We start from the raw sequence: 15,996 nt of genomic DNA on the forward strand, positions 1-15,996 counted from the left end.
TCCTCCTCCTGTGCTCCTTGTCGTTCTGCTGTGCTTGGCATCAGCTTGTTTTGGACACAGAAGCACTCCTTTTGCAGGGAGACCTACGAGATCGCACCCCCTTTGCGTGCCAAGTGTCTGGCCCAGCTGGCATGCACCCCTGTTCTGAGGGCTGTGTTCCAACTCCCTACTCCTCCCGAAGATAGCATCCCCGTGGACCCAGCTGGCAGAGAGTATGAGGTGGCCGGGGACGCCCAGGAATTGGGCATGTGAGCCGGCCAGGGTTTCCCTCTCTAAACAGCAGCAGTGTTTGCATCCTGGCCTGGCCAGGGTGCTCCCGACCGGGCCAGCGGGGCCTCCCTCCTGCTGTGGTTACAGGCTGTTTCTGGGGGTGGAAAACAGAAACCAGCTCTGTGTTTTCCAGGCTGCCAGGGTTCTGAGAAATTCATGCCTCAGCCCAGGAACTGGAACTCCCTGCTCCTGCCCACCCCCTGGCCCGTTTGGAGAAGGGGGCAGCAGCTCTCAGCATGCTAGTTTCCTGTTCTGTTCCGATTAGGGAGAAGGTTCTGAGGATGGCCTTGTGACTCAGAATGCAGATGGCTTGGCTCCATCTAAGAGGGCCACCCCATTTGGTTGCAGGCCCCTTCCGCAGTCCAATCACCCCCAGCTGTGTGATGCCGGAGTGTGCCAGTCATGGGGGCTCACCCCAAAATGGGCTCTGGCCAGGCCTATCCTGGAAAGAATTCCCTAAATTCAAACTCCAGATCTTACAGCCCTTGGTTTCTTATTATCAGAGTTCTTAGCTGTTCAGGGTCTCCTCTGTAAGGCTGGAAGGGGAGCTGGAAGGAAAGCAGTCAAGTAAATTCCTGCTTGGTGGGTGTAATAATGGGGTTAGGGCCCCCTCCTGTGGGGGCCTTGAATTTCAAAGAGGGGCTCGCTCACCCTAATGGGGCTCCTAATCGTCATGTTTTCTCACTGAGGTTGGGACCTCTGTTTTGGAAAGTGTGGCATCCTGGCCCAAATTTCTTGCACTTTGGTCAGTTCTACTCAACACATCTGCAGAGTGCCTACTGTGTGCCGGGCAGCAAACAAGTCAAAGAGCGTTGCTTTGGGCCGGGCGCCGTGGCTCACGCCTGGAATTTCGGTACTTTGGGAGGCCAAGGCAGGTGGATCACTTGAGGTCAGGAGTGCGAGACCAGGATGGCCAACATGCTGAAACCTTGTCTCTACTAAAAATACAAAAATTAGCTGTGCGTGGTGGCGCACGCCTGTAATCCCAGCTACTCAGGAGGCTAGGGCAGGAGAATTGCTTGAACCTGGGAGGCAGAAGCTGCAGTGAGCTGAGATTGTGCTATTGCACACGAGCCTGGGAGAAAGAGCAAGACTCCGTCTCAAAAAAAAAAAAAGACAATTGCATTGCTTCAGGACCTTGCACTATGGTTTGTAGTGTGGCCAGGTGTAGTTATACTGTGTGTGTATATGGGTGTGTGTATGTGTGTGTGCATGGATAAAGAACACTGGGGCTAGTATGGGCAGGAGAAATAATTAGGTTTCATCAGCTCCTCCTTGAACTTCAGTGGTTAACTCAGGGTCACTTTAGGCCTGAAAAAAAGCTTCTGTCTTTACTATTGAATGAAATGTTATCAGCAAGGCAGGAATCCAGGGTAGGCCCTGGAACCAGAACTTCTGGATGTAAATCATTGCTCGGCCACGTGCTACCTGCGTAACCTGATCGAGGCCCTTCGCCTCACTGAGCCTTGATTTACTGAACTGCAAAATGGGAGTAATCATTATAACACTTACCTCGTGGGTCACTGTGAACATTGGGTGGGTTAGTACATGTAGATTGCTTAGAACAAGGCCTGGCACAGAGTAAATACGCAGTAGATACCAAATACCACCGTTGCCACCACTATCATTATCACCATCACCATTGTCATCTATCAACACCTGCTCTCAGCCAGGTAAAGTGGTAGGGGCTGGGTGAATGAAGTGAGGTTCCTGCTCTGTGGTTCTTAGTCTAGTAAGGAAGAAAAAAATGCCAGAAAGAAATAGATTTCAGCTGGTGACACATGCCATGAAGAAAGGAAACAGGGTGCTGGGGGAGAGAAGACTTTAGACAGGGTCATCAAGGAAGGCCTCTCTGAGAGGTGACATTCTCCTGCCCTAAGTGTGTTAGAATGCTCTCTAGATGTGCCAGGATGTGCAAAAATACCAGCTCTTGTATGGTGGGTGCAAAGGAGACCTGTCTCCTTTTGTCTTCCTTCTCTCCAAATAATCCCTTCCCCACCGCCTTCCTTCCCTCTCTTCCTCCCTCCTTCATTCCCTTCTTTCTTCTCTCTACCTCCCTTTCTCTCCCTCTCTTCCTTTCCTTTAAATAATAAATTGCTTTTATTAAATGCATATAAATACGTTTAAAATATATGTGACAACACAAACACATACTGTGTACTTACCCCTCCCCCTAAGCTTAAAGAACAATGGGATAGTCATTTCCTCTGAGCTCTTCTGTGTAGAAAATGTTTTCTGGCAAATCTTTCGGTTACATTTTTCTAAAAGATGACTTTAAAAAAACAAACAATTTTCCCCTGATATTGTTATCACACCTAAAAATGAAGAATTCTTTAATATTATCAAACTCAATGTTCAAATTCTCAACTGTCTCATAAATGTCCTAATATTTCGCTTTTTTTTTTTTTTTTTTTTTTTGAGACAGAGTCTCGCTCTGTCGCCCAGGCTGGAGTGCCAGTGGCGTGATCTCGGCTCACTGCCAGCTCCGCCTCCCGGGTTCACGCCATTCTCCTGCCTCAGCCTCCTGGGTAGCTGGGACTACAGGCGCCTGCCACCACGCCTGGCTAATTTTTTGTATTTTTAGTAGAGACGGGGTTTCACCGTGTTAGCCAGGATGGTCTCGATCTCCTGACCTCGTGATCCACCCGCCTCGGCCTCCCAAAGTGCTGAGATTACAGGCGTGAGCCACCGCGCCCGGCCTGGGCTCTGGCTTTGTTGAGTAAGTCAGCTTTTGTCTGTGTCTAGCCAATAACATGATGTCTTTTTTTTAAATTGACAATAATTGGCTATATCTGTAGGGGTATGATACACATTGTCTTTATTGCAACAGCTCTGTACAAATGCTTAATTTCTGGCAGGTCTAGTCCCAGCTTGTTGTCCCTCAGAAGCATCTTGGCTGTTTGTGGCCTTTGCGTTTTCCATGTCCACGTTGGAGCCAGCTTTTCGGGTGCCACAGAGTCACGTTGAATTTTAAATCTTCTTTATATTCTTGAATCTGTAGCTCAATGAGGGGAAAATGGACATTGTACAGTATTGATTTTTTTTTTTTACTTTTATGAGATGGAGTCTCGCTCTGTCATGCAGGCTGGAGTGCAGTGGCATGATCTCAGCTCACTTCGACCTCCACCTCCTCGGTTCAAGTGATTCTCCTGTCTCAGCTTCCTGAGTAGTCCTCTACAGGTGCATGCCATCATGCCCAGCTAATTTTTTTTTTTTTTTCCTGGAGACAGTCTTAAGCTGTTGCCTGGGCTGGAGTGCAATGGCATGATCTTGGCTCACTGCAACCTCCGCCTCCTGGGTTCATGGGATTCTCCTGCCTTAGCCTTCCGAGTAGCTGGGATTACAGGCACACACTACCACACCCGGCTAATTTTTGTATTTTTAGTAGAGATGGGATTTCGCTGTGTTGGCCAGGCTGGTCTCGAACTCCTGACCTCAAGTGATCTGCCCGTCTCGGCTTCCCAAAGTGCTGGGATTACAGGCGTGAGCCACCACACCTGGCCAGTATTGAATTTTTATGGTGTTTTTCAAAGCCTGCTAAAAGTCGTCTTTCATACTAGGAGTAAAGAGCCACTTCTCACGAGGCTCACTGTCCTTCCCAGCCACCGACCCTGCCACATGGGTGGGAAATGCTTGAGAAACTGGCTTTGGCCTCCCCCGGACACTCAGTGGCCTGAGTGGATGGATGCCGAGGGTTGGGCCACAGAGGACTTTAGTTGGAAGCCTGGCCCTCCTGTCTCTAAACGGCTCAGGTTTCCTGAGGATCTGCTGCTCTTAAAACCTGCTTCTTGCTACGGTCTTTACATGGGCAATTTCTAGCCATGTCCCAGTTGGCGTATGAAATAAGCTCAGGATGGAGATATTTACAAACGGAGAAACAATTTCTCCTTCTTTAAGTTGAACCGAGTGGAAAATGAAGGCTCAGGGTTCCAGACTCCACGGTTCTCGTCCTGACCCCATCTGCTCAGCAGTTGAATAAGCCTTCCAAATGCCAGGCACGTGGCTGGGTGCCCTAGGGGCTGTGGGCCTCTGCAGCTTTGGGATCAGGATTTCACTAGTTAGCAGGGGAGATGGGGTGCCAGGCAGGAGTGCAGCGTGAGCAAGAGCTCAGAGGCACTGTCTCTTCCTTCGTGACCACGAAGCGTGATTCCCAGTTTCCTTGGAATCTGCTCTACAGAGCTGAGGACTACAGCACCCGATGTCCATAAGATGAAGTCAGCACTGGGTTGCCAATACCCGGAAGCCATAGTCGGTTAATTTATTTGTCCATTCTTTCGTTAAATCATTCATTCATCCAACAGCTGTTTATTGCTCACTGCTGGGGCTAACACAGTGAAGAGGCTCAAAGTCCTGGCCCTCTTACAGCTTGCAGTTTGAAAATATAAATGGTGAAACTGGGGGTGCCAAGTGCTCTGTTGGAAGAGAAAGCAGGCTGGGGGACAGGGCATGATGGGGTGTCATGGAGGCCTGCTTGCCATTCCAGTAAGGGGAGCACCTCAGGGGAGGTGGCATTTGAGAAGAGGTCTTATCAAGAGAGCCCTGCAAACGTCTAAGGCAAGAGTAGCAGTCCAGGTAGAGAGAACAGCAGGTGTCTAAGGCAAAAGCAGGAGTCCAGATAGAGAGAACAGCAGGTGCAAAGGCCCTGGGGCGTGAGCAGGCTTGATGTGAATAGCGTATAGTAAGGAAGACTGTGGACTAGGGGAGAGTGAGGGAGAGAAGCAGATCGTCTTCAGTCTTAAAGGCCAAGTAGGATCCCTGGGTCCTGACAGTGGGTGGGTACTGGCAGGCGGCTAGGGAGAGTCGATCAAGATGGAATTCTGACGAGACAGCCAGCAAGTGGTTGTAACACCCAGGCTTCTGCTGTGGAAGCCGCTGACTCCTGTCACCCTTGGGAGGTGACTTGAATTTCGCTTTCAGACAGGCCCCGCTATGGAGCTAAGATGTTACACCCTCTCTAGAGAAGATGGCTTATGTGAGCTGCAGGTGCCCCCAGGCCCAAAGCCAGAATCAGACTGATACCACAGGAAGGCCTGGGCTCCGTGAGGTCTAGAAACCCCGGTTGCTGGTGGGTCTGTGGGAATTGAGCCTACGTTTTCCTCTTCTGCTGGAGAACATTGCCAATGGAAGCAAGCCGGGGCGCTCCAGTCATTCCTCTCTGCAGCCCAGGCCTTGGCTTTAACTCCTGTAATACACCAGCACCATTTCACCTTTTAGATGTGTACCGGGCTTGGCATAGTTAGTGGTCCCGAGGGGGCCAAGCCGCACTTTGCTTCTTAAATCTCAACGTCTGCTCCCCGCCACAGGTTACCCAAAGCTAACAACGATGCCAACACTGTCACCCCCATTTTTCTTTGTATACCATGTGGGTGATTTCTACTACCCAACCCTGATAAAAGCTAGGGTCTCCCAAGGACCAGTGTTTGTGCTGTGCTGCATTCAGAGAAGCGTATTCTTGTTGCCAGGTGGTAAGTGAAAAGGAATTTCTATCTTCAAGTAGCCTGAGCCACACTGCTCTCTACGTAATAGCTGCAGAACCTGGGTTTGTTACTCTCTCGGAGACTTGGTTTCTTCAACTGTGTAATGAGGGCAGTCAATACCTACTTCATGGGATGACCATGAGGATTAACAACATATATATATAGGCTGGATGTGGTGGCTCACACCTGTCATCCCAGCACTTTGGGAGGCCAAGGCCAGTGGATCACATGAGGTCAGGAGTTTGAGACCAGCTTGGCCAACATGTTGAAATCCTGTCTCTACTAAAAATACAAAATTTAGCTGGGCATGGTGGCGGATGCCTATAATCCCAGCTACTCAGGAGGCTGAGGCAGGAGAATCGCTTGAACCTGGGAGACAGAGGTTGCTGCGCTCTGGGAGGCAGTTGAAAGCCAGACCTGATTGGAAAAATTCTGGGCAAGTCCTATCAATTAGGATGTGGTAGTTATTCTTTCACCCAATCATTCCTCCTTGAGATTTTTACTGAGCACCTATTATGTGCCGGGCTCTGTCCTAGGTGCTGGGGATACAGCAGTAGACGAGACAGATGAGGTCTGTGCCTTAATGAGGGTATTACCAACCAGTGAGGGGTTGGTGTTAAAATGTCACAGGTTTCAAGATACGGGGTTCTGTGATCTGATTCATGCTACTCCCTCCCAAAAAACCAGGGCCACAGCAGCCATGCACAGCTGAAAGGCAGTGCCTATAAAAGCTTGCCTGCGAGGCTGTGACTTATCTGATGCCAAGCTTCTACGAACATGGCACATGCAAACAGACCTGCTGGTGAGGCACAGTGAGATGACACGTGTGCGGTCATGGCGACTGCACACCCGCAGTTCCTTAGGAACTCGAGGTGAATGTGATTGCCTGCCTCACATCTTCCTGAGTGGCGGCTCCAGTCCCAAAGAGCAGCCTCGGTACTGCTCTGTTGGCCTCGCGTTGCATATGGATCTGGGGTTTGAAAGGCATCAATGAAGTCTAGTGGTGGAGAGTGGGTTGGGGGAGGACAAAGGAGGATGCCTTACGGCCCCTGGAAGCTAATTTGGGGGGCATGTGCTGTCTGGTGTTGCTTGGCTGGTATCTGATGCATTTCTCTTCCAGGAGCTCAACTCAAAGCAGGTGGCTCCTCTTGCCATCTTGGGGCTTGGTGCCTTCCTGGCCACAAACTGATCTGCCAGTGACACCCTCTCCTCCCAGTGAGCCCCTTTTACTAGAAACCAGAGTCTCAGAATTACCATGTCTACTCATCCCAAGAGCTGGGGACAATTTGGCACGTGGTGTGGCATCTTTCTCGTAAGCCCCAAGATCTTGCCCATAAAATGGCTGGTGGCGGGGTGCTTGTGAGTCTGCTGTCTGGGCTGGTTTCCGGAGGCCTCTGGTTTGCAGAGAGCGTCGGTGACTCACGTTGCTCTGCAGGTCGCCGGCCCAAAGCAGTCTGCGCACACTAGGGCGCAGCGAGGCCTGGGAGGGGCCCCTCTCAGCAGGATGTGAAAATGCATCTCTGAGAACATGGCTGATCTTAGCCCCGCCCATTCTGAAAATGCAGAAATAGCTTCAAAGGTGAAAGTGCTTTGGTGGAAGAGGGTGGACTGGCCGTCATCAATTCAGTCTGTTAACAAGCGTCCTCTGTGTGACGGCTGAGACACACTGCTGCTGCTAATAGAAATAGCTGCTACTTTTGGTTATTTCTTAGCTTGGCATGGTGCCGTGTATATGCACTCCCATACAACAGATGAGAAAAACTGAGGCTCAAGGACTTAAAAGATTGGTTCTGATTCCCAAAACAAGTAATGTGGTGCAGAGTTATGATGTGCCTTGCACGTTTGAAGAACTTTGCATGCATTGACTCAGATTCTCTCTAAAAACCTTAGAAGCTGGGGATAGTTTTTGCCCACCTTTAACAGAGGAGGCACAGAGAGGGTTAGGATTTGCCTCAAGTTCCATGAAAGGATGTGGCAGAGCTGGGATTTGGACCCCAGCTGTCTGTGTGTCCCTGTGACTCTGACCCCAGGGTGTGAGCCCCTCACCAGGACAGCTGAGAAAGGGAGGAGCTGTTGGCTGCAAGAAACAGAGATTTGGGCCTGATCATGGGCAGACAAGCAGGATTCAGATGCAGAGAAAAAAGAGGGCCTCCTAGGCATCAGCCAAGCGACACAAAGGTGTGGCGGTGGGGATATCAGGGTCTGCTCCTTGTTCAACCCCTGCCACGGACCAGCCATGAGATGCTGGACCTAAAATAGAGGGATGTCTGCTTACCTGGACCTCGATGACTTCACTGGCCAGATGCCTACCTCGTGAGCATAGACCGAGACTTTGGAGAGGAATGTACTTTGGGGACTGTATCAGTCAGCTCGGGCTGCATAACAAAATATCATAGACTGGGTGGCCTAAATAACAGAAATTTATCTTCTCACAATTCTAGAGGCTAGCAATTCAAGACCAGGATTCTGGAGAATCCTGTCAAGATAGGTTCTGGAGAGGACCTGCTTAGGTCCTGGCTTGCAGACAGTCACCTTTTCTCCCATTGTTGTTCTCCTGTGAGACAATGAGACTGACCTCTGGTGGCCTTTCTTCTTAGGCCACTAATCCCATCACCCCACCTTCATGACCTCACCAAGCCCTAATTATCTCCCAAAGGCCCCATCTCCAAACACCATCACAGAGGGGGTTAGGGCTTCAATGTAGAAATTTGGCGGGTGTGGTGGGGCATAACTCAGTGCGTAGCAGGGACTGTATAGGTGAAAGGTTTGATCAAGGGGTGAATCAGGAATGATGGTTCTGTCTGCATGTGCTGGGAGCTACTGTCTTTTAGGAACACGTGGTGCAGTGTCACCCATGAATACAGTCCTTGCTGGTCACTCCAGGTGGCCTTTGAGTTGATAGCAGTATGTGCAAGGGCCACGCCTGTGGGTCTCACTTGGAGAAATTTAAGACAGAGCCTGGTCCCTACTCAGATCTTGAGAAATTTCTTTGCAGGCAGCCTAGTGGCTTCTCTTGCCTGTGAATCTGGAAAGTATGGAGGGAGTATGGTTGACATCTCTTATGGGAAATCCAAGACTTAAAATACAAAAGATAGATCCAGAGTTTTGTGGAAGAAACTGACATGTCCAGGGATGCCTGCTTCCAGGACGTGGGCTTGAGTTGGGCTTCGGGAGAATGTGGATGTGTTGCGGGGAGGGGGTGTCCCATGTTGGGGCTGTGCTGTGAGCTGGTCCTAGCATATGTGGGCAAACACAGAATGATCTGGAAGGTGAACTTATGGGAGGGTGAGTTGGAGACTGGGCTGGAAGATTCAATAAATATCCAGTGAATTCTTTCTAAGAATCAGGGGCCATGTTGGTATTTGAAGAAAGATCTTTATGAAGCCAGGCCAGGGGGTTTGCACCTTCTCCCAGAAGAGGGGGAAGTTTTGCATGATTCTGTGACATGAGCAAAGCAAGTTAGGGTGGAAATCTTTCTTACTGCTCCCACCTGCTAATCCACCTGGGAGTGTCTGACCTGCTCACAATTCCATCTCTCTTGGATAAGCAAAGAGACATATACTCAAATGTCTTAAAAGACATGTTTGGTTAATTCCTCTAACCCCCAGAGGGGGTTTATGGTATATGTCTTCCCAAAAACTCAGGTATTTATTTTATTATCTCATTTGTGATCACAGACTGATTTGTGGGTTTGAATTACTGTTTGTTTCCTGTGTCTCAATTCAATATAGTAACAAGTGCTTTTCTTTTGCCTTTTTTTTTTTTTTTTTTTTCCAAAGGCAGCAAGTTATTTTGCAGGGCTTGTGCTGTTGGCTGATGTTTCTTAGCAGAGGGTTGGGGCCGAGGTGGTGATGAACTGGCTGAAGGACAAGGAAGTAAACTGTGGTTTGTTTAGAATGCTTTCCTGCCTGTGGTTGCTACTTTAGAAGCCATGTGGTTGCTTGATAGGAGAGGTGCAGCTTAGTTGCTTGTAATCAGAAGAAATTCTGCTGAACTGGAGAATAGAAATGGGCAGTTCAGGTCTGAGTTTACACAGTTGGTTAGTCCTTCCTTATCGGGCAGCTTAGTTGAGAAAGTCACCAATTGTTTCTCCCTAGATTGTAAGCTGATGAGCAATCATTGCAGAAAAGCAGACAATGGAGACCATGGTAGCATGTTCTACACTGGCTAGGAGGGGGCATCTGACTTGCATCGTAGAAACACAAAACTGGACGTCCCTTAGACCAGTGCCTGATTCCCATTGGCTCCACCACGGAGATGCACGCAGGGTTTCCCTTAAATTCCACCCCATTCAAACGTGCATGCCTGTGAGCTCAGAAGTCTGGGAAGCTAGTTGTATATTTGTCAAGGAGACAGATTCTTGGGTCTGTACTTTTGTCTGTAATGGCTATTTGTTGACCCCGTGTGTTTTCATGAAAATTATCGCCATTGATTAAGCTCATCAGTGAACCACTTCTAATTCACATCCTAAATTATCATCTAGTCCATAGGACCAGTGGGATGACTCACCAGTTTATGCCTGCGGGGGTAATAATGCAAGGCCACGGTATAGGTCTTAGGCTGTAACCTTGTATTAGGTTGGCGCAAAAGTAATTGTGGTTTTTGAGGTACCCCTGTGTCTTTGGGAGGATTTGTAGTTGACACTTAGGGACTGTGTAGTAAGTCTAAATACTGCCTTTTCTCTTGATGTCCTGTCTCCATATTACGGACAACTGACCGGCACATTAACACAGATCAGTGGTCTTACCTCCCATTTAAACATGTAGGGAAACAGAATGGTATCCGTGGTTATTGGAGTGGCCACTTTTAGACTGGTCTTTGTCTCTTTCTCTTCCATCTTCTTTAGGGGACCATATTGTGGGCTTAATAAACACATGCCAATGAGCCAGCTATAGCATCTCATTTATTTTTATTTTTTTGAGACCGTCTCGCTCTGTTGCCTAGGTTGGGGTGCGGTGGCACCATCTCGGCTCACTTCAACCTCCGCCTCCCAGGTAGCTGAGGTTACAGGCACCTGCCATCACACCCAGCTAATTTTTGTATTTTTAGTAGAGACGGGGTTTCATCCTATTGGCCAGGCTGGTCTTAAACTCCTGACCTCAAGTGATCCGCCCACTTCGGCCTCCCAAAGTTCTGGGATTACAGGCGTGAGCCACTGTGCCTGGCCTATAGCATCTCATTTAATCTTCAGTGACTTTGCCAAGGAAGTGTTCTCATCCCCATCTCGTGGCTGAGGAAACTGAGGCTCGGGGAGACTGAGGCAGAGGCACTGTTGAAGTGCTTACGTTCCAAGAGCTTCTGATGTCAATCTACATTTTAACAGAGGCCCCAGGGCAGCCAGAGGATCTTTCAAATTGGGGAAACCCTAGCCCAGGACTAGTACCCATAGAGCTGGGGCCACATCTGGTCTCTACCCAATGCTAGGAGGCTGTTCCTGGACAAGTTGCCCCATCTTTCTCCGCCTTACTAACTTGACCTGAGAAATGGAACTCTCACCACCACCCCCGGAGATGTCTGTGAGGATGAAGGAAGGCACAGCGAGTAGCCGCCTGTGGAGGAGGGTGTTTGGCGGTGGTCTGGTCCCGAGTTGATTTCAGGCCTCAGTTGAATGAAGACAGGCCCTGCCTCTGTCTTCCACAAAGAAGCTGACAAAGAGTGAAACTCTATGACTAAACAGGAAGCTGCACCTCCGAATGCTACAGACGGAGCCATCATGTGATGCTTTCTATCTCTCTGAGAAGGTGACAGAACAGGGCTTGGTTTCTCGAGTCCCCTGAGATAGCGCCATTGTGCCCCCTGCCCCCCATATTAACACTGGGCACCATGTGGTTTGGTGTTTGAAGGTTTGGAGAGAGAGCTCGTGTTCTAGCTGGATGGTCTGAAGAGCCCGGTCCCTGGGGTTCCAACTAGATTCAAACGACTCTTCCAAGGGATTGACTTCAGACCTGTGCCTGACGCCTGAGATCCACTTAAGTGCTCCTTAAATGAGTAGATAGATATGGATAAAGTGAAAACATGTTGGTCATTACAGAACTTCAGAGCTGTCAACTGAGCAGGACAGGGAGTGGCTGCTCTAACATAAGTTCCAACAGGATCACCCTGCTGTAGGGCCGGGGGCAGCAGTGGAGGTTGTTGGTTTTTGGCTATCTATCTGGGGTAAATCCAGAAGCATGTATGGGCGGGTGGGATGTGGGCTGTGAACAAGGACTCAGGGAACACACTTAGGTTGGCTGAACAACTGGAAAGAGAGAATGTGTGTGTTTCCCATCATGGGAACAGGTGAGACACGGGGAGGAGAGAGGGAGCAGGGGTGAGGATCCACAGATGGGTTTTGGCCCTGTGAAGTTCGAGATGACCTGTGGGCAGGTAGATATTGCAGTCTGAAGTTCAGGAGTGATGGTCTGGGTTAAAAACATTAATGTGGCCATCGTCAGGATAGAGGTGGTATTTTAAGACCCTGAGTGAATTATCTGACAGTACTGTCTGCTCTTGGACTTGGAAGAAGTCAGTTTCAAGTGGAGACTGGGCAGTTTAGTGTGGGAGCTGCCTTAGGGCCACATCTACCTGGAAATGTTTGCTTTGGGAGATGGCCTGAGATGCATGGTCAGAAAAGGAGGAGAGATGAAGTGCTTCTTTTGCCCCAGGGCAGCAGTAGCCAACCCCAACTAGCCAATTCCTGTTGGAGCCTAACATTTGGAAATCCAGGCCTCTAACTGCATAAGCACTGAAAGGATCTCATTTAGTGAGCGTTCTGTCTCCCTTGAAGATGAGATTTCAGGGAGCTTATGCCTCTATTTGAAAAAGCATCCTAGTTTACTTGACATTTCTAATAACGCTACATTACTCCCTGTAAGAAATTGGACTCGGAAAACATTTCTAAATCAGGCATTTGGAATGGACTTGGGTATTCCAATTCGGCCAAAGGGGATTGGGAAGACAGGTGTTTTGAAAGCCACAGGTATTTTACAGATGTAGAGAGGGGTTTATTTACAACAGACTCCCCAGGTCTCATTCTCTTCAAGTGCCTTCGTTGTTCTGATAGGGCAGGAGCTTTTTTTTCCATTGTTGACAAAAAACAGGAAGAAAATGTGCAGTTTTATGAATTTCCCTGACCAGAGGTGACATCACTAGTAAGAAGGAAACTGGGGCCCAGTTTAGTATCTGTAGATGCCTGAAGGAAGATAACAGTTGAGTAGATCTTTAATGAAATTCTGATTTTCCTTTGACTGCAGCAAAAACCAGCTTTTTAATTTTCTCTTTGTAGTTGGCCATGATTTGAAACCCCATCACATACCCACAGCAGCCCTTTTGTCCACCCGGAACACGCTCCCCGCAACCTGCACCCCACATAATGTAATGCACTTTGCACAGAGCCCCTCATCTCCATGATTATTACCCTAGTGTTGGGTTAATTCTGGCGCAAATGCTAAGATGTAAATGCTAAGATGTTGCAGAATTTTGGCTTAAACTACAGCCAAAGGGTTAAGTTCCCTCCTGGGCTTGGATGATATTGGCATGAGTTGGAAGCGTAAGAGAGATCAAAGGTGATTTTTTTCTTCTCAAAAATGATTTTGCAAATCTTTTTCAGAGCTGATAGACACACACCTTAGCTGGATACAAAACATATTATGAAACAGAATGACTGTGATCTTTGATCCGAGAAATCAAAGTTAAAGGTAATCGATATCTTCTGCTTCTCCTTTTGTTTTCCAGCTGTGTGTTTCCTTAACTTGAATTTTTTTTTTTTTTTTAAGTATAAGAAAACTTGACAAGCTGAAGGCCCTCTCTTCTCATTCTCCTGCTCTTAAGGGCTAGACCCCTCCACTCCTGAAGTGGACACTCCTGGGGACCTCCCTGAGAATCTCAGGGTTGGGCGGGAGAAGGGGGGATGAGGCCCTGGTAACTTGCATGCTCCCCAAAATGCAGCAACGTCTTTGGAGCCTGCTCCTTTTTGGTTTTGCACACTTTGTTGTGGGTGTCCAGTTAAATGAGGCTCTCCATCCGTGGCGGGTGTTCGGCACTGGGGAACAGCAGAGTGGGCAGGGAGGTCAGAAAACCTACCTAAGAAGCCACTGAGGAAGCCCCGCCCTGTGCTTAGGTCATTTCCAATCCTGATTCCCTCCACTCAAGGTTTCAGCTCCTCCCGGGGGCTTCCTTGTTGTGGCTTTTGAAGTCGCATGATTCTGCTACTTTGAAATCAGCCCCTTGAACTGAGTTTCCCAGGGTGCTCGGCTGAGCCCCTCACCCAGCAGATCCACCTCGCTGGGCCTCCACAGAAGAGCCTGGCCGCTAAGACGACCTTATCGTGCAGGTTTCAGGAGGCCCTGGGGTGTGAAGTCCAGATGAGACATTGAGGAAGGTTGCATTACCTCTCTGTGCCTCAGCTTCTTAGATGCTGTTGCTGTTATTTAATCTTCTCCATATTCTAATTGGAATAAACCAGCACACACAATGCCCAGCCCATCTTAGAGCTTATATTAGCACACCCAGGGGAGCTGACGCTTCAGAAGCATGATTGCCAGAGGATGGGGCCCGCTGAGATGAACCCCTACTTCCCTATGGCAGAAGGAAGCCCTGTGGGGGAGGAGCACATTCTCCAGCCATCTGCCACTCTCCCTCCTCAGGACTTTGCATCCAAGGAATCAGGATAAAAATGCAAGTAAAATATCAGTGCTGAGGTTGTAAGCCCCTCAGGGAACTTGTTGAAGGGCGGTGCCTTCTTAATGTGTGTCTTGGGCTTGGGGACTTTGGCAAGCCAGCGGCTCAGGCCTGTGGCTGACTCTGACCAGCGTGACCTGGGAGGGGATTTACTACTGCTGCAGCACTCTTCAGACCCCACCCACAGCTTTGGGCTACAGTCCTATTGAGGGTTTTATGTTCTTTTCACTGAGCCTCACTCAAGTATGGCCAGGTTTCCCTGGAGAAGATGAACACTGGGAAGTTACTTAGCGCAAAGCAGAGGTCTGGGAGAGCTCTGTTTCAAGTAACAGGCCTTTTCCGTTTTGAGACAAGTCAGAGGGGAAGGGCCAGGCACGGTGGCTCACGCCTGTAATCCCAGCACTTTGGGAGGCCGAGGCAAGGCAGGAGTTCGAGACCAGCCTGGCCAACATGGTGAAACCCCATCACTACAAAAAATACAAAAATTAGCCAGGCATGGTGGCAGGTTCTTGTAATCCCAGGTATGCTACTTAGGAGGTTGAGGCAGGAGAATTGCTTGAACCTGGAGGCGGAGGTGAGCCGAGATGGCGCCACTGCACCCCAGCCTGGGTGACAGAGGGAGACTCAAAAAGAAAAAAAAAAAGTCACAGGGGAGGGCTCAAGACCAGCAGGCCCGGTTGCTTAGGGAACTTACCTCTTGGCCTTCAGAGTCGCTTCCCCTGAGAACAGTTAGGACCAAAGGCAGAAGATCCCAGAGAGGACTTCATGTGCTTTCAGGTTCATGCATCCTGACCCAAGCATGTAGGGGTCGTGGGAGTGAATTCAGCAAGGCACTGCAAGGCAGAGGAAACAGTCAGTAGTGACTAGGGGGTGGTGCCTTGGGCCCCCTCTTGGCTCTCAGATTCTTTGATTTGGCCTGGAGAATGCAGCCCTCTCGATTCCCATCCAAGCTTGAGGAGTGTCTTTCTGGCCATGGCCTTTGTGGCTGGGCCCAGGCTCTCGTGGGCACTCACGTGGTCTCACCAGATTTTAGAAAACATGCTTGAGGTTTGAGCGAGAAGCAGGACCCAGCCTATCCGCTCCTTCCTGTTGCTGCTTTCTCAGGGGATTCAGTTCCAAAGTCAGCAGTCAAAGGGAAAGGGCCTAGAGTGAAATTCACCCTTGAAAGTCCTTTAAATTGCACCTGAAGTATTAATACATCTGTGGTGTTTTCCCCATGTAATCCTGAGCAGCCATCCTGCTGCAAACTGAAGTTTGGGAACCTCTGAGCTCTGATAAAGGAAGCGAGGAGAAAGTACATGCAGGTGTCTGGGCCTTTTAGCAAAACAGAAAATTCCTAGGGCAGAATGGGATACAAACAGAAGTCAGTTTTAGCTTTTAGAAATCCAGTAAGAGGCACTGGCTTCCCCAGATTGCCACCCTCAGAAAGTAGGCAAAGAGAACACCCTGCTTTTTCTTCTTTGCCATTAGCTTATATATATACTAGGAGCTGACAAACTACAGCTCTTGGGTCGATCCTGGCCCCCAGCCTGTTTTGGCAAATGAAGTTTTATTGGAACGCATCTATGCCCATTTGCTTACTGTCTACAGC

At 49.1% G+C, this 15,996-nt stretch overlaps 1 protein-coding gene across 2 annotated transcripts in view; it reads left to right on the forward strand.

Annotated features, from left to right (window-relative positions):
- The window catches only part of NFATC2 (nuclear factor of activated T cells 2), a 155,026-nt gene that overhangs the window by 130,102 nt on the left and 8,928 nt on the right, over positions 1-15,996 (forward strand). The window contains exon 10 of one of the 2 annotated variants that reach the window (XM_030826422.1): positions 13,336-13,423. The exons of the other annotated variant lie outside the window; for it this stretch is intronic. Within the exon in view, the coding sequence (XP_030682282.1) occupies positions 13,336-13,379 (44 nt within the window). The 3' untranslated portion in view covers positions 13,380-13,423. The remainder of the gene's footprint in view (positions 1-13,335; positions 13,424-15,996) is intronic. 2 annotated transcript variants of the gene reach the window in all.

This window comes from Nomascus leucogenys, chromosome 13 (genome assembly GCF_006542625.1).
Source record: "Nomascus leucogenys isolate Asia chromosome 13, Asia_NLE_v1, whole genome shotgun sequence".
Classification (NCBI taxonomy): Eukaryota; Metazoa; Chordata; class Mammalia; order Primates; family Hylobatidae; genus Nomascus; species Nomascus leucogenys.